This window comes from Odocoileus virginianus, chromosome 2 (genome assembly GCF_023699985.2).
Source record: "Odocoileus virginianus isolate 20LAN1187 ecotype Illinois chromosome 2, Ovbor_1.2, whole genome shotgun sequence".
NCBI lineage: Eukaryota > Metazoa > Chordata > Mammalia > Artiodactyla > Cervidae > Odocoileus > Odocoileus virginianus.
In genome coordinates, this window is record NC_069675.1 from 57,306,182 (window position 1) to 57,329,697 (window position 23,516).

General features: G+C 42.8%; 1 protein-coding gene, 1 long non-coding RNA gene and 2 pseudogenes across 4 annotated transcripts in view; 3 read left to right on the forward strand and 1 right to left on the reverse strand.

The window, feature by feature from the left end:
- The window catches only part of FAM161A (FAM161 centrosomal protein A), a 29,170-nt gene extending 8,883 nt beyond the window's left edge, over positions 1–20,287 (reverse strand). Inside the window, exons 1-4 of one of the 3 annotated variants that reach the window (XM_020891631.2) lie at positions 19,998–20,287; positions 3,629–3,867; positions 1,223–2,389; positions 641–808 (exon numbers count right to left, since the gene is read on the reverse strand). In XM_020891631.2, coding sequence (XP_020747290.2) covers positions 641–808; positions 1,223–2,389; positions 3,629–3,867; positions 19,998–20,186 — 1,763 coding nt within the window. In that variant the 5' untranslated portion in view covers positions 20,187–20,287. Of the gene's footprint in view, positions 1–640; positions 809–1,222; positions 2,390–3,628; positions 3,868–18,592; positions 18,818–19,997 lie in introns of those variants that run through there. The other 2 variants (XM_020891632.2, XM_020891633.2) reach the window with 2 other exon arrangements.
- On the forward strand, positions 14,401–16,165 carry LOC110136129 (ubiquitin carboxyl-terminal hydrolase 14 pseudogene; annotated as a pseudogene).
- On the forward strand, positions 16,608–17,047 carry LOC110136130 (cytochrome b-c1 complex subunit 7 pseudogene; annotated as a pseudogene).
- A 259-nt stretch (positions 20,288–20,546) lies between the features above and the next one.
- Positions 20,547–23,516, forward strand: LOC139039186 (uncharacterized). The gene is made up of 2 exons (XR_011492468.1): positions 20,547–21,086; positions 21,196–23,516. It is a non-coding gene; the product is annotated as an uncharacterized lncRNA (long non-coding RNA).

The window sequence follows — 23,516 nt, forward strand, 5'->3', positions numbered from 1 at the left end:
GATAATTTACTACTTAAACATGAACATTTTTATGTTGCAACATAAAAATATTCCTCTGAAACACTGATTTTCAAACTTCATGCTGTAGAATTCCAGTGTCACATACCATTAACCTCTAACACACATGTTAACTGACACATCACATAACTGATGCTAACATCAATGTGCTAATCTGTGCTATCAGATTTTGTGTAGACCTTAGAACAAAGGTCTTGGACATATTTCTTTGCTGAAGAACATTTTGAGATTACACAGCAAGCTGTTAAAAAAGAGCTTTGTGTGAATCAAGATTTTTCTCAATATCACACTGTACAAAAAAAAATAATATAAATAAAAAGTTTAGGTGCTGACACAGGATCACAGCTGTGAACCATGGCCACAGTATAAAATGCTTCTGTCCATCAATACGGCATCATGGTCTTCACTGTGGGGTGAGTATGCATGTTGGTTCTTACCATGAAGTGAGTGAGTGTTAGTGTATGCGTAAGTTAATTGTAAGTAAGTGATAGTAACTTGAATCCACAAACTGAAATACTAACACTATTCTTCATTCATTCACATATTTGGGGGGGGTCCACTGATGAAAAAAAAAAAGTTTGAAAACCAGTGATCTGGAGGGTCAGGGTTCTCTCGTTGATACCTGAGAGCTTTTATTCTGGATTTAGACATCTGAGCTAAACTCTCGTGTGAGTCATAAGCCTTAGCCCGGATTGTCAGGAGTTTCTGCAATTCTTTCATTCTTTGCTTCTGCTTAGTTAAGATCCGATGTCTCTCTTCTTCCAACATTTTCTTTTCCTCAAGTGATCTCCTGAGGGCAACAAACTAAGGCTTAATTCACTTTAAGCCAGTGAGAATGTTGTTTAGTAAAGATTTAGCACAGGGTAATTCAATGGTTGAAAAAAAAAGGGCAACCTTTTGAGAAGGATCTGAGTTGTAACTAGAAATCAGTAGGCTGACTGTAACCTTTTCTAGCCCCAAAGATTCATAAAATGGAAAATATATTTAGTTCTTGGATCTTCCTGACCCAGGGATGGAACCCCAGTCTCCTGCATTGCAGGCAGATTCTTTACCATCGGAGCTACCATAGCACACCTTCTGGCAAAACGTTCTATATTTTATAGTAAAATATGTTACCGGGTAACTTAGCATCGTATTCTCAAATCCCCCAACACAAAAGCACTAGAGCGACCGTGAGTCGGTCATCATTGTGCTGGTTATTTACCTTGTGGCTTGCTCTCTTCCTCGGGAGGACGCCGTGGGCGTTGGAGGGTTGCAGCTACAAGGTGCAGGCTTTGTGTCTGCATCCCTTACTGCTGACTTGCGCCTTGGAGACAGATAAGGCCAACGTGTCTCTTTTAAATTCTCTTCATCTGCTTCGATGTCTGCCAAAATTTTCTCTCTTTTGGTGGGTGAATGTGAGGCTGCCTGAAGGTCAGATGGTTCACAGACTGTCCGGAATTTGGGACACTTCTGTTCTGAGTGGTGTTTCTGACACCTCTCAGGTGGGCCTTCAGAACCAGCAGGCTGGCGCCTAACCCTGTGTTCATACTTGGAATTCTCAGCCTGTTCAGGACCCCTGGACTTCCTTGTAGCAAAACTCCTGCGAGGTGGACTGTAAGGCAGAGGGGATGGATTCTGTAAAAAGTCTTGAGTTCTCTGCTGCGCCCTAATGTTTTTATAGAGTGCTTGTTCTGTTAACTTGTCATTGAGTGTTGAACCATAAGTAGAGCGAGGTATAGGTCTGGCTTTAAAACGATTTATTTTCTTTTTAGACTTAAAAAAGTCTTTCAGCTGCTTTTCCCGAACTGCTTGCTTCTGTTCCTCCCTTGCAATAAACTTAAAGGGCTTTTGAGAGGCCAAAAGAGCTTCTTTGTTTCTCTCCTTCATAGCCTTCCTCCGTACCTCATTTTGCTTGACCATATCATGATAAAGGGGGAGAAAGACGAACGCAGGAACTGGGTTGGCTCGGAATTTTTTCTTACACTCTGACTCTTCTTCTTGCTTCTTGAGAAGTTTGTGTACCATTTCAATATCTGATTTCGATTTCATGTTCTCTTCTTTTTTCTTCTGCTCTCTAACTGTCATTTGAAAAGGCTCGGGTACTGTAATCCTTGGCACCCATTCTTTAGGTTTCTTTCTTTGTTTTTCAAGTGCTGGCAGGTTGACATCTTCAAACTGGATATAATCTTCTACGCTGAAGTTTGTCCACATGTTGTTGATGAGCTCCTTAGCATAGGTCATCATACTGCTTTTCTCAGGATACTTTTTTTCTAAGCTGGGCAACTCTTCTTCAGAGGAAGACACGATCAAGGAGGAAGACTGACTTAAATCAGGTTCTGAAATTGATGTCATTAACGAGACAGGGTGATAGGAGTTCTCTGATACAGACCTAAGCAAATGAGGAGAATAATCAGGTTACCTTTTCAGTTGTATGTGACCAAATAGAAAAATTAAAAGCTACATAATTTCTAAGATCAAGGTAAAATCAGTTAAAAAATAGGAACTGGACAGGGCTGATGAAAACTATCAAATTCTTTAATTACAGAGCCTGGGAGATGCCTGAAATTGATCTAAGTTGACTCCCTCATTTTACAGGGGAGGAACCTGAGACAGCAGAGTCTCCTTATATCTAACCACTATTGAATTCTCCACATGTTTTCCAGAGTCACCATCCTAAAATATACATCTGATCACATCACTTTCTTTCCTGAAACTTTCCCATGACTTGCCATTGTTACCAAGCTTAGATTATAAAGCCCCTCAAGACTAGCTCCTGCCTACCTCTCCAGTTTCACCTCTTGCCTCTCCCTACCCAGGTTACCATTCTTAAGTCAGATCCAATCATAGGAAGTTTCTCCCACACTGTGGTGATTTCTCAAGGCACCATGCCTTTGCACACATGGTTCCTGGTGCCTAGAAGGCCACTCCTTGCTTCCTACATCTGCTTCAGCTATTTCTCCTTTAAGACTGAACTCCAATATACTTCACTTGCCTGTATCCCTTCACTGACACCCTGACATGTTCAACTGCTCTTCCTCCCTCTCCATGATACTCTGTTACACCAAGTTGTATTTTTGGACCTCAGATTGTCTTTGATCTCCTTGAGGGCATCTTGATCTTGAGTCCTCAGTGCCTAGGCAACATCTGGCACACAGGAGATGCACCATCAGTGCTGAATAACTGGATGAGTGGCCTCAAGTTTCAAAAGAAGCAGGTTTATGGCAAAAATGACTATTTTGAAAACAAATCAGATTTATGTCTTAGTTCTGAACAATCTGTGTTATATCTGCAATGAGCTCATGTTAATCCACATATTACAAAAAAAGACATTTAAAACTGAATTTTAATATTCAACATTTGAAAATGGCCCACACTAAATATTTTGATACATGTCTAAGAGAGGTGCATCAGAGAGAAAAGACTAAAGTGACCACCAAATAACCCTCAAAGCAAGAAGCTACCTAGTAGGTTGATAAGCCATCAAACAATCTGAATAAAAACCCACCTCTGTATATCATTAAAAGCACAAAAGGGTATTTGAGAGAAAGTATTTTGAAATAATTTCTTTTGCACTTTTAAGTATACATTTTATCTTACAGTTCACAAATAACAATATGGACAAACTTACCTGGAAGAGACACTAGCAGTTTCTTCCCTGGTGACTGCTGGCTGAATTTCCTTTAAATTTAATTTATTCTGGTACAATTTCTCTAACTTTGCCATAGTTTCTATGTGGGCTGCCTTCAGCTCTTCTAGTTTCCTGAAATACTCTTCATTAGAGTGGTAAATATCAGAAAAGTCCACAGAATCCTCATGGCTTATATGTTTTTGTTCATTCACCCTAGACATGCTGGTGTTAAAATCAGCCTGGTAGGATGAAAAACACCTGTTATATGATGTCTGGAGTTGAAAGACAAATTAAGCTGACACTTATTCCCAATGCTACTTTTTAAAAAGTCCACTTAACGAGGTTATATGTTTACTTGTGGACTATGTACATATAACATATTATAAGTTACTTGTGGGCTATATACATTTTCTCCTAATAAATATTTTATTAAGAATAAGAGAGAGAGAAGGGGAGATAGAGAGACCAAGTTGCCAGAAAATAAATACTATTTAATCCATCTTTTAAAGGGTGGTTAGACACATATATATGGAATTTAGAAAGATGGTAACGATAACCCTATATGCAAAACAGAAAAAGAGACTCAGATGTATAGAACAGACTTGTGGACTCTGGGAGAAGGCGAGGGTGGGATGTTTCAAGAGAACAGCATCGAAACATGTATATTATCTAGGGTGAAACAGATCACCAGCCCAGGTTGGGTGCATGAGACAAGTGCTCGGGCCTGGTGCACTGGGAAGACCCAGAGGGATGGGGTGGAGAGGGAGGTGGGAGAGGGGACCGGGATGGGGAATACATGTAAATCCATGGCTAATTCATTTCAATGTATGACAAAAACTACTGCAATGATGTAAAGTAATTAGCCTCCAACTAATAAAAATAAATGGAAAAAAAAATAAAGGGTGGTTAGATTCTCAAATTATGTACTAAGAAACACTACGGCAGGATCAAACCAAAGCACCCTTTATAAAGAGCCTCCTTCTCAGCACAGGTTTATCTGAGATGAAGAACACAGTTTCTCCTGCTGCAGACCAAGCAACCACAGCCCAGTGCCCTCTCTAAGCTGGGCTTTGCAGTGAGGGCCCCAAGGGTGTTTCAGAAGAGAGGAAAACTGAATGAGAATTCCGGGGAATGTGGGATTGGAGGGGACACATTTCTCGGGGGCTCATCAAGAAGCCAGAGAGAAACTTTCCTCCATGTGCATGGGGTGGGGGTTGGGAGGAACCTCAGGAACAGTAGGAGGTGAAGGTAGGAGGGACTTCCAGAATAGCCACTCCTGTGGGCAATAAGAACAGTAGCTCCCATGGTGACAAGGACTGTGGGGGTGACAAGAGAACAAGAACACATAGGGTGGTTATTCTATATACATGTCTACAAGGGTATGACTGATCCCTTCCCCCTCACTCCCTCCAAATACCTTTCAATTTCTTTTAACTGAAGGAACTTTAAAGAGGTAAAACCCCATATCCTTCACAAGTATATAAAAATTTCTTATTCTCTCAGGTGAGAAACAACTGAAATTGTTTATGATACTATGCATAAAAGGTTACTATGGTTTTAAATTTAGCTTACTGCCTGAAATAGACTCAAAATGAAAAAAGTATATTTGCCAAAGAAAATTAGAGATCCAACCTGATAAGACTCTAGAAAATAAACCTGAGTAGTGCCTCCCAACAGAAAATTCAGAAGATTCAGTTGTCCATAATACTTATAGATGTAACACTTTAATGGGCTCAGAAACAGTGTAGATGAGGCCAGTGTTGTACCACTTGGGACAACTTAAGAGAAAGCAAATGAAAGAAAACAAGTTTCCTTCAGTAGAACATGTGTGCAGAAATTTATTACCAAATAAATTGGAGAATTGCTTTATGAGTCATGTTGCTGCTGTTGTTCAGTCGCCCAGTCGTGTCTCTTTGTGACCCCATGGACTGCAGCACGCCAGGCTCCCTGCCCCTCACCATCTCCTGGAGTTTGCCCAAGTTCATGTTCATTGCTTCAGTGATGCCATCCAGCCATCTCATCCTCTGATGCCCTCTTCTCCTTCTGCCCTCAATCTTTCCCAGCATCAGGGATTTTAAGATGAGTTGTCTGTTCGAATCAGATGACCAAAATACTGGAGCTTCAGCTTCAGCATCAGCCCTTCCAGTGAATATTCAGGGTTGATCTCGCTTAAGATTGACTGGTTTGATCTCCTTGCTGTCCAAAGGACTTTCAGGAGTCTTCTCTAGCACCACAGTTTGAAGGCATCAATTCTTTGGCATTCTGCCTTCTTTACAGTCCAGCTCTCACAACTGTATGAGACAACTGGAAAGATCACAGCCTGACAATATGGATCTTTGTCAGCAAAGTAATGTCTCTGCTTTTCAACATACTGTTTAGGTTTGTTTCCTGCCGAGAAGTAACTGTCTTCTGATTTCATGGCTACAGTCACTGACCACAGCGACTTTGGAGCCTAAGAAGAGGAAATCTGTCACTACTTCCACTTTTTTCCCTTCTATTTGCCATGCAGTAGTGGGGCTGGGTGCCATAATCTTAGTTTTTGTAATATTTAGTCTTAAGCTGGCTCTTTCACTCGCCTTCTCATACTCATCAAGAGGTTCTTTAGTTCCTCCTTGCTTTCTGCCATTAGAGTAGTTATCATCCACATATCTGAGGTTGTTGATGTTTCTCCCACCTATTTAGATTTCAGCTTGTAACTCATTCAGACTGGAATTTCTCAAGATGTGCTCAGCGTGTAGGTTAAACAAACAGGGTGACAGCAGACAGCCCTGTCATACTCCTTTCTCCATCTTGAACCAATCAGCTGTTCCATATAGGGCTCTAACTGTTGCTTCTTGACCCACATACAGGATTCTCAGGAGACAGGTAAAATGGTCTGGTATTCTCATCTCTCTAAGAGCTTTCCACAGTTCGTCATGAGCCACACAATCAAAGGCTTTAGCACAGTTGATAAAACAGAGGTTTTTCTGAAATTCCCTTGCTTTCTCTATAATCCAGTGAATGTTGGCAATTTGATCTCTAGTTCCTCTTCCTTTTCTAAATCCAGCTTGGACAGCCTCAAGTTCTTGGTTCACATGTGCTGAAGCCTAGCATGCAAGATTTTAAGCATGACCTTACAAGCATAAGAAATGAGTGCAACTGTCCGATGGTTAGCACATTCTTTGGTGCTAGCCTTCTTGGGAACTGGGATGAGGATTGACTTTTTCCAGTCCTGTGGCCACTGCTCGGTCTTTCAGATTTGCTGACATAATGAATGCAAAACCTTGATGGCAACATCCTTCAGGGTTTGAATAGTTCTGCTGGAATTCCATCACATCCACTAGCTTTATTAACAGCAGCGCTTCTTAAGGCCCACTTGAGTCATACAACTCAATTAAGAGAATTTTCTGATATCCTCTGCTGTTTTTTGTATGTGCTCCTCACCATTACCTGCTTAGCTGTGGGAACGAGTACTATGTTAATTTCCTCTCTCATTCAATATTTAGAGACATTCAGCATGTAGCTAGCTGCTAAAAGATACAAATCAGGTAAAAACTCTACCTTCCAGAAATGGCAACCCATTTTAGTATTCTTGCCTGGAAAATTCAATGGACAGAGGAGCCTGGTGGGCTATAGTCCATGGCGTCGCAAAGAGCTGGACACGACTGAGTGACTGAGCACATCAGCACATACTGTGAACTAAAATGGTTGTTTCCTTTTGCATTCCTACCAGAAGAGTTTGAGACTTCTGGTTCTTCCATTCTCTTGCCAATACGTTTAGTCTTTTTAAACTTCTGACCTTTTGAATAAATGTGTAGCTTTAAAAAAAAAGAAAAAAAGACAACTCCACCTTCCAGAAGCTTCCAGCTAGTTTAGAAGAGGACATGCAGATAAATAATCAATAGCAGACTCTGAATGAGACAGAACTCCTGATTCCTGTCCACGATTTGCTCCGAGCTGAGCAGGGAGACAGAGAAGTGACCGTGTATGTCACGATATTAGGGACCTTTGAGAGCTCACAGAAAGAGCGTCTAATTCTGACAGGGGGAAAGAAGAGGCAAAATTTGCAGATATCAGAAAGACTGGATACACAAGCCTGGATAAGGACAAGGTTTGTGAAAAACAAAGAAACTGAGGCCGAGGGCTCGAACATTCCCCATGTTACTTCATGATGATGCAACTGGCAGGTACTCTGTCCTTGGTGAGGAAACTGAGGCTCAGAGGAGTCAGGTGACCTGTCTACGGTCACACAGCTAGTAAGCAGCAGAGCTGGGCTCCAATACCATACCTGTTAGACTCCAAAGACACACCACACTCCTCCCAAATGCAGGAGGGTTTTTTAGCTGCAAGTGGAAGTAACAAGCATGCTGTGCTCAGAGGAAGGTATACAGTCTGAGAGGGAGTGGGGAAGAGCATATATGGAGCACAGCGGAGGAGGGAAAACAAGGTGAAAAAGGCAAGTGAAGAGCCCCAACCGAAAGCCCAGTGGGCCAAGCACAGGCACCAGGAGCCCGGAAGGACGTGGAATGTGAGAGTCACACTCAGAAGGACTCTCTGGTAGCAAGCGAAGTGGAGGGAAGGAAAGCAAGGCTGGTGGCGGTTAACGGGCTATTGGGAGATTTAAGAGGCTGAGTCATCAACCTGACAAAGGTCTGGACTGTGGGCAAGAAACTGAAAAAGTTTTCTGTTTGGAGTGCTGCATGTCTAGGTAAATGACGGTCTGCCATTTATCAGTAGAGGGGCTACAGGGAAGAGGAGTATTTTTAGGGACAGGATATTAATCTCTGTCTTAGACACACTAAGTGTGAGGGGATAGTAGGGCAGCCCAATGTCCAGGAAACAAAGGGGTAAATGTATCTGGAGACTCAGTAAGAAGGCTGGGCTGGAGATGGAAATAAGGAGCCAGCAATGCATACAGAAATGCAGGTGAAGCCCTGGGTGTAGATAAGGCTTCCTGTGGGCAGTGAGAGGCAAGAACTTGAGGATGGAAATGTTGGCAAACACCAGCATCCAAATAAGCAGTGATAGAACTTCCCTGGTGGTACACTGGTTGAGAATCCAGCTGTCAATGCAGGGGACACGGGTTCAATCCCTCGTCTGGAATGATTCCACGCGGCACAGAGCAACTCAGCCCGTGCACCACAACTACTGAACCCACACTTCAGAGCCCACGAGCTGCAACTACTGAGACCCATGAGCCTAGAACCTGTTCTCCACAGCAGGAGAAGCCCCCGCAATGAGAAGCCCATGCACTGCAATGAAGAGTAGCCCCCACTCGCCACAACTAGAGAAAGCCTCCAAGCAGCAACAAAGACCCAGTGCCACCAAAAATACAATAAATAACTAATTTTTAAAAATAATGTACAAAAAAGTATGAAACAGTCACAAAAGATCACAAAGATCAGGTTGAAACTGAACAGAATCCCGTGAGGCCCTCCAGGACACAAAAGTCTTTCCATGTCCTTGTTTCAAAGAGCAGATGCAAACAGTTACTAATTAGAGGAGTGAGGGACTGCAGGAAAAAAAAAGGAGAGGCAGTCAAGAAATAGTGTGGGGAAGGAGCAGGGTCCTAGTTCCTCCAAAGGGAAACACAAAACAATCTGATACAGAAACTAAGGCACCCACCCAGGTGGAGGATGGTAACTTCAGGCTGATCAGAAGCACATGGATCCCAGAATGGTTGGAACTGGAAGGCTGAGGATGGAGCTTCCTTGACCATTCCTTGACCCTGTTACCTCCCATCAACCAATCAGAGAAAAGGTCACTACCCTTGAAGCCCACCCCCTAAATTTTGCTTATAAAACCTCTTCCCCAACAGAGCAGTTGGGCTTTTTGAGGACAACCTGCCCATTGTCCTTGCTTGGCTCTGCAATAAACCTTTCTCTGCTCCAAGCTCTAATGTGTCAGTTTGTCTGGCTTCACTGTGCACTGGGCAAACGAACTTGGATTCAGCAACAAAGTGATACCGTATTTAAAGGAAGGGAGCTTTGGTTTTGTGTGAGTTTGGAAGATACTGAAAGACTTCCTGGAGGAGGTGATATTTGAGCTGAGCCAAAGAATGGGAAAACTGGAGGATCAGAGAAAGTATACGGGGAAAGAGGGAAAAGGTACTCTAGAAAGAGGAAATGACAGTAAAAGCAGTGGAGATGGGGTTGTGGGTGGATGGGTGAACACGGTGGAAAGCACACAGCTGCAGGCTGTAAGGAAAGTAAAAATGCACAAAGCAATTTAAGGCAGAAAGCCTGGAAAGGGAGGTTAGGGCAATTGAGGCGGTTTCTGTTTCTGTATATAGCTGGCTCCCGACCCCTCCCTGGTCACCTGGTTTCAGCCCCCTAAAAACCCTTCAAAGCTGAAAGGGTCGGACACTTTGCAGTTTGGAATGTTCATGTGGCTTGGGGGAAAAGAGTACAGACATGGTGTCAGAATTCTCATTCAAGCCTAGGTTCTGCACTTCTTAGTCATGTGGTGAGGCTAAGAACTTTGGAACTTCAGCTTTGAGAAACATAAAGTATGTGAGCCAGTTGTTAAACTATTTTCTCACAGCACCAAAGCCACCCTTCTCTACCCTGCTATGTATGTGATGCTGGGGATCGAACTCTGCAAAGCACATTTCTGCTTTGCCAGAGGCTTCCCACTAGATTCTGCCAAAAGTGGGGCTAGAGGGAGACTGCAAGGCTGGAGGAGGAAGAAGGGACTATTTCTTCCTGTTCCTTCTCCATCCATCTGTCTGCTTGTATCACCCCAGCTTCTCTGGTGGCTCAGGGAGTAAAGAATCCGCCTGTAATTAGGGAGACCTGGTTTCAATCCCTGGGTTGGGAAGATCCTCTGGAGGAGTGCATGGCGACCCACTCCAGTATTCTTGCCTGGAGAATCCCCATGGACAGAGGAGCTTGGCAGACTACAGTTTATGGGGTCACAAAGAGTTGGACACAACTGAGCAACTAAGCACAACAATACAACATCACCCCAGCAGTGTTCTTCCTCTGGGCAGCAGCAGCTCACTCTAGCAGCAGGGGCTGATTCCAGTCTGCAGGTTCTCTAGTGCTCACAGAATCAGCAGAATCACCTCGAGGGCTTCCTGTTCCCTCCCCCTTGGATTCTCTGCCTCCAGATATCTGCACGGCCCACCTGCTCACTCCCTCAGAGCTTTACTCAAAATGTCATCCTCTCCACAAGGTCTTCATTGACTACCGGTTATTGAAATGACAACCTCTCCTCTGACTCACTCTCACCCTTTTTTTCTGCTTTATTTGTCTCATAAGTACTCACCCCCAACTGACATTCTACTCATATTTGCTGATGTAGTTGTGTATTACATGCCTGTCCCTACCAAAAAGTAAGCATCACGAAAGCAAGCATTTGCTTTGTTGTGTCCCCAGTGCCTAGAAGAGTGTATGGTCATTGAAAGACCCTCAATCAGGGTTTACTAGATAAACCAATGTCCAGCTAAAACAATATTAAGTCCTCCCAAGGGGAATGGACAGGTATTTCCTCACAAAAGACTGAATCAAAGAAATACTGGCTGCTCTAAAGAGCTATATTCTACTGAGTATTAAGGAAAGGCCTTATCTTCCAAAAGCTATCATTAAAATCGGGTGGATATTCCAAAGAATCATTTTTTAGGCAAAAGCATCCACAGACTCACCATTCATTCTTTTAGACCATTCCTTAAAAGAAGGTCTTATAACAATCATTTTCACAAAAAGGATGAAATTTATTTGGACCTGGAAAAGATGTTTGAAAACAATACAGAAGGATGTATAACTTCTAAAGAGACGCAACAGGCCTGACGATCATACTTAAGCACTGACTGCACAGTAGTCACTGCACTTCAGCTTAATGCTGGGAACACTGAACTGAACTTTTCAGATAAACTGATCTCACAGTGTTTTACCCAAAACAGATAAATGGTTAATAATCGACTTCCAACTCTAATTTCATCTTTCATTGTCTTCTTCACATAGAAGCAAACAGTAGTTCAGATAACCTAGGCCAAGGACATTAGTTTCCAAGAGCCTAAGATTGCATCCTTTCCCTTTAACTGTTGAGCTTTCTGTGGAATGTTGTACACACAGCCATGAGATTAGAGGATAATCTTCCCTAGATTGGCTTGACCCATTTAGATGATGACTCCTTCCAACACATGTTGCTTCATTAGTAATCAGCATTCGTCATTCTCTGTGTTAAAGTTATCATCTACAATTCTGGAATTTTTATTGAAAAATTTTTTTTGCATTAAAGAGATTTGTAAGGAATGAGGCAGATCTACATGTAAATGATAAGAGGAAAAAAGCAAGTGGCAGGACAATATATATCTATCAAATGCTACCATGTATTAAAATATTATGTACATAGGAGATAGGAAAAGGCCTAGAGTATATATCTGATTCAAAACAGTGACTACTAGGACTTCCCTGGTGGTCCAGTGGGCTCCCGATGCACAGGGCCTGGGTTCAATCCCTGGTTCAAGGAACTAGATCCCACGTGCTGCAGCTAAAGATCCTGCATGCTGCAACCAAGACCAGGTACAGCCAAATAAAACAAATACTTTAAAAACAAAACAAAATAAAACCCAGTGGCTATTAATGGGGAGGGAGGGGGAAGCCAGACTTTTTTGCAGGGAGAACTAGTAAAGGGCCTTAGCCTTATTTATAACATTTGAAATTTTAAAAGGAGAATGTGTTCATGTATTACTTCTATAATTAAAATGTAACAACAACAAAAAGAAAATGTTTTGTGAACAGTAATACTAAATTAAAAACTGAACAATTTCTGGGAGGGGGGATCGGGATGGGGAATACATGTATATCCATGGCTGATTCATGTCAATGTATGACAAAAACCACTACAATATTGTGAAGTAATTAGCCTCCACCTAATAAAAATAAATAAATTAATTTAAAAAAAAAAGAAGTGACCAGATTAGAAAGCTTTTATACCTTTTAGACAAAGACACAATATACTTGTGAAGAAATGAAAAAAAGAAAAAAACGGAACAATTTCTAATGGCTACTTGGTCAGCCTGGCACCTCCTGTGCTCCCGGAAGTGGCTCTCAACACTGCCCCCATGATCCTGCCTATCTGTTCCTTGTTCATCTGCTCCCACCCCCACCTCCCAACTGCAAATGATAATTCCTTTACTTCTTCAGGAAAAAAGAAACCATCACAGGGAAGTTCCCTCATCTTTCCACCTACAAAACTGCTCCCTTTTGTGCTCCTTTTTGCCTTCCCTCCTGCTTCAGAGATGAAGTGTCCCTTCTCTTAGCAGCATCTGACCCGTTCCATCACTGAAACCAACGAATTGGAAACTTCCGCGCTTCAGCAACAATTCTGCCAGGGGAGCTGATCTTGACCTCTTTCGCTCCATTTTCTGGACCTGACTTGTTGAGGGCTTTAAGAGCTCTACACTAGGCCCCTTCTCTTCCTTCTCTGCACTCTGCCTCTACATGACTTCATTGTTTCAAAAATGCTGGAAACTCCCAGACAGAAATGTCCAACCCACACCCACATTTCTACAGTTTCACAGGCCCAACTGCTTCCTACATCTTTCCACTTGCTACTTTCACAGATATCTCAAATTTACCTGTTCAAAACTGAAAACTGGATTCCCACCTGGCCTCTGAATCTACTCCTCTCCAAGTTACTCCCAGTTCAGTAAATGGCTTTATCTTCCATGCAGCTGGTCAAATCAGCAATCTGGGAATGAGCACTCTTGACTTCTTCCTTGGCCTCACATAAGTCCTATGCAATCTGTGTCCACTTCGTGCCTTGACTCTAGGTCCAAGCCACTGCCTCTGGCCCCTTAATCACTGCAACAGCCTCCTACCCAATCTCCTTTCTTTGTCAAACCCTCCAATCATTCTCTACAAAGCCACCAGAGTCATCTTTAAAAACTGTAAACAGAAACATGCTAGATCTCTTAAAAGTCTTCAAAGACTTCTCACTACACCGGCAGTAAACACTAAACCCATTACCTTCGTCTATAAGGACCTCCTTTCCTCTCCGACCTCATCTTCTGCCCTCTCCCCTCTCCCTTTTCCAGTCCTGTTGGCTTTCTTTCAGATTCTTAATCACACAAAACTCTTTCTCTTTCTATCTTTGGGCCTCTGCATATGCTGTTCCCTCTGCCTGGAATGCTTTTCGCACTCCCACCCCCATCTTAAAAAATGGTTGCTCCTTCTCATCTACCAGGCATTAGCTTAAATGTTAACTCATTGAAGTAGGTCCCCGCCTATTGCATTTTTAATTATAGTAGCCTGCTCACCTCCTTCCCAACATTTCCTGTCTTATAATCATTTGACTGCTCATTTTTTATTGTCCAACTTCCCCATCAGACTGGAAGCACTGTGACAACATGAGCTATGTCTGCTAGCACTCACTTCTAAATAGTCCATTACTGGCACTTAATAAATGCTCAAAATTTGCTGAAAAAGAGAAGGCCATCCCATTAGGAAAATCCATGAAATTTTAACTGTGAATTATAGAATATTGCTTTACCCATATCATCATCAACCACAAAGCAAGACTTGTGAACTGGTATCTCCAACTGAGGCTAGATTCAAGGAATATGCCTTAATGCCCTTACATGGGCACAGAGTCCTGCAAGGGGTGTATATGGAGACATGGGGTTCGGGGGAGTGGCTTTGGCAAGCCAAAGGATTTAAAGGGGCCTGCTATGACAGTAGGTGGGGAAACAATGGCAGACTTTATTTTTGGGCTCCAAAATCACTGCAGATGGTGACTGTAGTCAAGAAATTAAAAGATGCAATGCGGCAACCACCACCGCCACCGCCGCGCCTCCGCCTCGGCCGCCACCGCAGCTCCTTCGCGGCCCCTTCCCTTCGTCGTCCTTGCCAGGCCAGGCCTTCCCGTGCCGCCGCGCCCCCGCGCCCCGCCATGCCGCTCTACTCCGTTACTGTGAAATGGGGAAAGGAGAAATTTGAAGGCGTAGAACTGAATATTGATGAACCTCCAATGGTGTTCAAGGCTCAGCTTTTTGCACTGACTGGAGTCCAGCCGGCCAGACAGAAAGTTATGGTGAAAGGAGGAACACTGAAGGACGATGATTGGCGGACATCAAAATGAAAACTGGAATGACTGTACTAATGATGGGGTCAGCAGATGCTCTTCCTGAGGAACCCTCAGCTAAAACTGTCTTTGTAGAAGACATGACAGAAGAACAGTTAGCATCTGCTATGGAATTACCACGTGGATTGACAAAGCTTGGTAATACTTGTTACATGAATGCTACAGTTCAGTGTATTCGTTCTGTGCCTGAACTCAAAGATGCCCTTAAAAGGTATGCAGGCGCCTTGAGAGCTTCAGGAGAAATGGCGTCAGCACAGTATATTACTGCAGCCCTTAGAGATTTATTTGATTCCATGGATAAAACTTCTGCTAGTATTCCACCGATTATTTTACTGCAGTTTTTGCACATGGCTTTTCCACAGTTTGCAGAGAATGGCGAACAAGAACAGTATCTTCAGCAGGATGCTAATGAGTGTTGGGTACAAATGATGCGAATATTACAGCAGAAATTGGAAGCTATAGAAGATGATACTGTTAAAGAGACAGATTCTTCATCTGCATCAGCAGTGACACCTTCTAAAAAGAAAAGTTTAATTGATCAGTTCTTTGGAGTTGAATTTGAGACAACCATGAAATGTACAGAATCTGAAGAAGAAGAAGTCACTAACGGAAAGGAAAGTCAGCTTCAGCTTAGCTGTTTCATCAATCAAGAAGTCAAGTATCTTTTTACAGGACTTAAGCTGCGACTTCAGGAAGAAATCACCAAACAGTCTCCAACATTGCAAAGAAATGCTTTGTACATCAAATCGTCCAAGATCAGCCGGTTACCTGCTTACTTAACTATTCAGATGGTTCGAGTTTTTTACAAAGAGAAGGAATCTGTGAATGTTAAAGTTCTTAAGGATGTGAAATTTCCTCTTATGTTGGATGTGTATGAACTATGTACACCAGAACTTCAAGAGAAAATGGTTTCTTTTCTATCAAAATTCAAGGATCTAGAGGATAAAAAAGTAAATCAGCAGCCAAAGACAGGTGACAAAAACAGTAGTCCTCAAAAAGAAGTTAAGTATGAACCCTTTTCTTTTGCTGATGACATTGGCTCCAATAATTGCGGATACTATGATTTACAAGCAGTGCTAACACATCAGGGAAGGTCTAGCTCTTCAGGCCATTATGTATCATGGGTGAAAAGGAAACAAGATGAGTGGATCAAGTTCGATGATGATAAGGTCAGCATCATGACACCAGAGGACATCCTACGACTCTCTGGCGACTGGCACATAGCTTATGTCCTCCTCTATGGGCCTCGCAGAGTGGAAATCATGGAAGAGGAAAGTGAACAGTAATCTTCATTTTAGCTATTTATGCTTAGGTGTGAAATAAATGTTATTTGTTGATCATTTCTATAACCCAGAGCTTTGTTTAGGTGGTTTTATGTGTTTCCCCTCATGTGGAACAAGAGAGGGCAGAAGCAGACCACTCTGTGTTACTGACCTAAGAAATTACAGAAAAGAGAACAGAAAAGAAAAATTGCCTTTGGACTGTGGTGCCCTGTGTAAAGGTGGCAGGAAGAACTTTTTAAAAAGCTTATTGCTTGGATTGATTTTTAAAAATTATGAGTTGAAAAGGCTTTCAACCATTATTACCTTCTGTGATAATTTTTCTCCGTCTTTTTCAGCCCAAGATTCAGCAATCAGATGTTTATTGCACACCTATTACTCTATTATTTGTTGTTCTTGCATGGTTCAAACCACCAGTGATTCAGTAGCTGCCCATCCTTTGCCTTATCTAACATAAATGTTGCCAGGAAGGTGGAAAGGAAGTAAGTTTGATCTCATTGTGTAACTCAGTGCTGAGTCCCCACCCCCATGGAAACATGGGTACGATCAAGTATTTGTCCAGCCTGACTGTTGTTGGCTTTTCATGACTTTAAAAAAAATTGTGATCAAATAATATTAAAAAAAAAAAAAAAGATGCAATGCTTCTGTGTCAGGTCAACATGGCAGGCTGGCCAGCTGTTGCATTAAGCAGGTGGCTGGAGGGTATTTGAAAATGGTATTACAATGCTGCCGGGTTCAATAAACTGGGTTAATGCAAGATGACACAATATAGGAGAATGACGATGTAAAAGAAGCCATAAGAAGGCTTCCTGAGAACCTTTATAACGACAGAATGTTTCATATTAAGAGAGCACCGGACCTCAGCATGAGGCAGCAGATCCTGCCTAAAGAGCAGTGGACAAAACATGAGGAGGATAAATTCTACCTTGAACCGTATCTGAAAGAGGTTATTTGGGAAAGAAAAGAGAGAGAAGAATGGGCAAAGAAATAATATAGTAGTCTAAATCTGTGGGTACAGCTGTTCTCAAGTATTTTTATGAAGCTGGTTAAACCTGAAATGTACAATGTAGAACTATTTGGGCTGTAAATATATTACTTTAAATAAATATCATAATTACTGTTGAAAAAAAAAAAGAAATTAAAACATGCTTACTCCTTGGAAGGCAATATTATGACCAATCTAGACAGCATATTAAAAAGCAGAGACATTACTTTGCCAACAAAGATCTGTCTAGTCAAGGCTATGGTTTTTCCAGTAGTCATGTATGGATGTGAGAATTGGACTATAAAGAAAGCTGAGTGCCAAAGAATTGATGCTTTTGAACTGTGGTGTTGGAGAAGACTTTTGAAAGTCCCTTGGACTGCAAGGAGATCCAACCAGTCCATCCTAGAGGAGATCAGTCCTGAGTGTTCATTGGAAGGATTGATGTTGAAATTCCAATACTTTGGCCACCTGATGCAAAAAGAACTGACTCATTGGAAAAGGCCCTGATGCTGGGAAAGATTGAAGGTGGGAGGAGAAGGGGACGACAGAGGATGGGATGTTTGGATGGCATCACCAACTCAATGGACATGAGTTTGGGTAGACTACGGGAGTTGGTGATGGACAGGGAGGCCTGATGTGCTGTAGTCCATGGGGTTGGAAAGAGTCGGACATGACTGAGCAACTGAACTTAACTGAACTGAACTATGACAGTTAGTTCTCCATAATCAATTTTGTGTGATGGCTATGGGAAGCTGAGTTAACTCCATTTAATAGACGACAAAGTTGAGAGAAACTAGCATTTAAAAATCAAGATGAGATCAAGCCAAACTGTGAGGAAGGTAAAGCTTGGCGGCTGCACTCTCTTTCTTGCCTTTCCAGTGCTTTGTCTGCCAACACTTGTGTCTCCATCAGGTCTACTACTACGTGCCGCGTGCTAAGTCACTTCAGTCGTGTCAGACTCTTTGTGACCCTATGGACTGTAGCCTCCCAGGCTCCTCTGTCCATGGGATTTTCCTGGAGAGAACACTGGAATGGGTTCCATTCCCTTCTTCAAGGGATCTTCCTGACTCAGGGATCAAATCCACGTCTCTTACATCTCTTGCACTGGCAGGCAGGGGGTTCTTTACCACAACTACAGTGGCAGCTGATCCAGATTTGCTTTTGGTTCCTTCAAGTACCACGGTCTCAGAATAGAGTTACACTCAAAACTTAGCTTCCCTTTTTTTTTTTTTTTTTTAACTGAGATACTGTCCCTTAGAAACTAGCTCATTAGATATACTGATCTCTCCTAAGGTAATGTTTCTAATACAAATTTGCAATTTTATAGGGTACTCTGGAAGTATACCTGCAACCACAGAAATGACTGACTTTTCCACTACAGCAAGCCAGAAGAGAACTTAATCTCTTGTTCTCTTGTTCTCTTTGGAATAGGTGTTCAAATAACAGCCCCACTGGCAGCTGTTATTATTATTATACAAACTGTCTTTTAGCTATGACATATTCTCTCATTTGGTTCTCATAATAGCCCAGTGAGACAAGAAAGACAGTTATTTTAAAGCTCTTTTATAGATAAGGAAACAGAATGAAAGAAGTTACATCTTAATATTAACTAGCAAATGAACAGATCCTAACCCAGGGCTCCAAATCCTCTTCATTCAAATCATTTTTCAACATCAGTCCACCTCCTTCATTGGTTATTGAAATTTGAAGCTTCATCATGAATGAATTTGGCTGTAGGTCTGTAGGTCACTCATTCTGGTTCAAGTTCAGGGTCTCAATCTGTTTTACTCTGGATAACCTCAAGTAGTTTATCTGTTGGTAAAATACTGCCCATAAAAGGTGTTACTACAGATTTACTCATTAACAGTTTTAGTGCAGATTTAAAGAGATTAGAATTCCAAAATATCCAGAGATTTCTAATAGCCCTAGACCACAAGATCCCGTGGAGAAGGGAAAGGCTGCCCACTCCAGTATTCTGGCCTGGAGAATTCCATGGACTCTGTAGTCCATGGGGGTCACAAAGAGTCGGACACGACTGAGTGACTTTCACTAGACCACATGTTTTGAATCTAAGATGCTTTGAGCAAACAGTATTAAGAATTTTGGGGGACTTCTCTGCTGGTTAAGATTCTGCACTCCCAGCGCAAGAGCCTTGGGTTCCGTCCCTGGTCAGGGAAGTAGATTCCGCATGCCACAACTAAAGAATCCACACAAAGGTCGCATGGGGGCAACTGAGTCTCAGCACAGCCAAATAAATAAATATTAAAAACAACAAAAGAATCTTTACCTGGGGTTAAGAAGGTTTATATCTGCAGATGGCTGGTTAAAATTCAAAGTTCTCATCTTTTAAGTGAACAGAACAGATGGTAGACTTGGCCCCCTACCTGGTAGACAGGTGTTCACAAAACACTTGACACTGAAAACTGATCCGTGAAAAAGCTGTTTCTCCCCACTCTGAAGAGCCGTGTGGCAACACTGGAGCCTCAGTAATTTGCTTCTCTGGAGGCTTAACTCTGTTTCCCACCTACCCACTGAACCCCTGCTGGTTTTAAACATCATCTCTCATGTATTGTATTAAGATGCACTAATAACCAAGACATCGAAGTGACAACAAAACACACCTGACAATACAGCTGATTCACCTGCATTTTTTGGATTATTCTCTGTAGGACAGCACAGTTTCCCTCAAGTTGAAAAGAAAAAGAAAAAAAAAGAAAAGCAAATATCTACTCCCAACAGTTGCTGGAGCATAAGGAATAAAGTTCTGTACTTTTCACACTCTAGAAATAGCGTAACGTAAATGCCCTCCAAAAAATTTTTATAAAAATCTCTTTGGTTAAAATTAAAAGACTTTTCAACGCCTCGGTTTTGAGTATTTTCCGTGAGGGCCCAGAGGACGTGCTGGGCCAGGCTCACCTGTACGGAGGTCAGGAGAGACTGCGCATTTCCCAGACCGCGCTTCACCAGCGGGGGTCGCAGATCAGCCTCCAATTGCACCCGGCGCCCAGCCCCACCCCACTTCCCGCCCCTGCATTACCGGCGCCCGCGCCAGCCGTGCCGCCGCCTCTTTCTCTTCTTCTTCCTCCTCTTCCTCCATGGCCGCCGCCGCCGCCGCCGACAGGGAATTCAAGGGGTCTCTGCGTTCGTACTGGGCGACCCGCGCTCCGGTGTTGGGATTGACCGGGGTTTGGAGACTGCTGGCCGCCAACTTCGCCGCTCGGTGCATAGCGGCCGTCACCGCGCCGCCGAGGCCTGAGCGCCCGCGCTGGCCCGGGGCGGGGAAGCCGGCGTGGCCGCAGGCGCCGGATTGCTCTTTGCTTAGGGTGGTGGTTACTAGGACCCCGGTAACTAGGGACGCTACAGGGGCCGCGAGGGGCCAAAAATCACTTAAAACCTGCGCCCGCCGCGGGGCCTCTTGGATAGTGGAAGTCAGTATTGAGTCTTTGCTGGTTTAGAGGATTGGTCGGCGGAATAGGGCACCTGGTCCCTCTTCGCATTTCACCCGCTAAACGCAGACTTCTCATATTACACTAATGAAACGACTTGTGGTGGTAGTGGTGGGGCTTTTTATTCATTGAAATAATGTGTTTGGAGGAGGCGGCGGCGGCAGAGGAAAACGGGGGTGGTATTGTGTTGCGGTCTCGGGACAATGGGAACGTTTGCGTCCCGCGACCTAACATGGCTCTCCAGCGAGCCAGAGAATGGGAAGCAGTGAGTTACTTTCTACCCTGACTTGAAAGCTAGCAGAAATCGACCAATCTGGAGGAGGTGCTAGTTATCCCTCTCTTCTGACCAATAAAAGCCTAGAGTTGGGTGGAGCCTGGTCCACCCACCAATGATTGACAGTGCAGGTGTGTGACCCACACACTTGCTGCTTGGATTCCTCCGCTTTATAGTGGTGGGGATCGGAAGGCGTGAACGCCCAGCAGTAGCCACAGACAAGCCTCATCTCCAAGCGCCGTTTGGGCGCTTCAAATGACGCCTTCTCGCTACACCGCGCGCCTGTATGAGGCCTAACCTTAAAATAGCAGGCGTGGTGCAGTGTCAGCCAAACCTCTACTTCCTGAGGCTGAGGCCGCAGCCACCTCCCACTCCTGGCCCCACAACCTGCTGCCGCCACCACAAGGTTAGGGTATGCAGCGCGCAATATCAAGACCCCTTCTCTGAGGTCTGAGCCAAGTATTTCTTGTTCGCCCGTCAGGAATGTAAACGCCCTACTCCCTCACCTTCTGCAGGCTGCTCTTTGTTTTGGCTGAGGATTTGCTTCGACCACTGGAACAGATCCTGGCTGGATTCTTAGCCAAAGCTAGAGTTGGAAGTCCATGAGGTACGGACGCCGCAAGTGACCACAGAAGGACTTCCAGGCGTTTGCATGCAGCGAGTTCTGTGACTGCACGTGACCCTCTTGTGATTTGACCCCGACCTCAAATCAGCATGCTGAAGCACTGAAAATAGAACATTAGAATAGAGTGGAAAAGAAGCAGTAAGTGTGGAGGACATATTGTATGTGTATGTAGAAAAGCAAAAAAAGCTTCCACTCATGAGCAATATTCTAAATTTGCTGTTATCTTTTAAATCGTTTTTATTGAAAAATAGTTGATTTACAATGTTGTGTTAGTTTATGTACAGCAAAGTGATTCAGCTATATATACACATAAATTTGCAGATATCTAATAATATAGCCTCAAAATATATAGAGCAGAAATGGACAGATCTACAAGAAGAAAATGACAAATCTTATGCCATCATAGGAAGAATTATTTTTTCACCTTTGTATTGAAATATATACAGTGCAATGAATAGATCTTAAATGTGTAGTTGGATGCCTTTTGACAAGTGCGTACACTCTTAAATCATATTAAGGTACAGAACATTTTAGTCATTCCAGAAAGATCCTTTGTGCCCCTTCCCTGTATGTTCCCCATTTCACATTTCCTTGACTGTTCTAGAACTTCATGTAAATGGAATCATACTGCATATAGTCTTTTTTCTCTTAACTTCTTTGATCAACATACCGGTTCTTAGGGATTCGTCCATGCTGTATATAGGGGTGGTCTGTTCCTTTTTAATTGCTGAATAGTATTCTTTGCTAAGATGATAGTTTTCCAATACTAGAAGAATTTTCCTCTTTATTTTGTGCTATTCATAATGTAACAGAGACAAGATATACTCTTACATTTAATCAGCACCATTGTGCTGTACTCAGTCACTTCAGTTGTGTCCAACTCTTTGCAACCCCATGGACTGTAGCCTACCAGGCTCTTCTGTCCATGGGATTCTCCAGGCAAGAATACTGGAGTGGGTAGCCATACCCTCCTCCAGGGGATCTTCCCCACACAGGGATTGAACCTGTAACTCCTGCATCTCCTGCATTGGAGGTGAATTCTTTACCGCTGAGCCACAAGGGAATCCCAGTCTGCACCGATAACATTGTCTGTATCACTTTAAGTTTATTCACTTACCTGTTGTTTACATTTATTTACTATTTGTTTGCTGTCAGTTTGGATCCTTGAGGAAGATGACACCAAGAAGGAGTTAGAAGTGAAAGAGAGTTATTGGGGGAAGTTTCTGTGAAAGATAAAAGGAGAGGAATAGGAATTTTTTCAGGACAAGATATATTCTGACACCTTAGATAAGAGAGAGGGAAAGAATAATTGTGTAGGAGGAGGCTGAAACTACAGTGAAGGCCTGAAAAAGTCTCAGACCGGTTAAAAAGAACTCCAACACAAAGATTGCACATAGAGCAGACATGGCCAAACACTACCAGTCCGCAATCTCATCGTTGGCTAGCACTCCCTTTGAAAAGCAAGTTCTCAGATGGTATACTTGGGAAAACCCTGAGGTGCTGTGGTTGCAGCCTGTTTGTTAGCCAGTGGTATGCTGGTAAATGGTTGATGACAGTCTCTCTGGGAGAAACTGTATGTGTGTGATTATGCTTATATATTTCAGTGGTATAAAGCATTGTAGCCTACAAGTTATAAATAATACATACTTTTTACTGTAAATCCCCCACAATTGATTCTTCCAGAATATTTTCACTGGTTTTTGCTGAACTCTTGTATCTATAGCCAACCTATGGTTGCAACTGATTGATGAATGCTTGTTGATATTTTTGTTTGTATTAATGACTAAAATGAAAGTGAAACAACCAACATGTACATTAGAATTTCACTTGTTTGCCAATGTTGTGAGCAACTTCGTTGCTAGAATACTTTTCTAACACTGGAAAAATTTTCCTTAAATTTTTGTGCTATTCACAATGTGACAGCTTTAGATACCACACACCAAGTTTTTTCTGCATTACTAACATTTTCCTTATTGCTTTAAGTTTTAAAGTCCAACTTGTAGCACAGGCTGCTTTCCGTGGTGTCCCCCCTACTACAAGGGCCAATTTCAAGTTACCAGTGTCACATCACTAAACATGAACTTGGGGAAAGATGCCCAATAGGACACCATTACACAGTTTTTCCACCACACAGATAGAGTAATAGTCTCGAGAGCATAGGTGTAAGAAAATGTAGTAACAGAAGAGGAAGTGAAGAGTTTTGAGAAATTA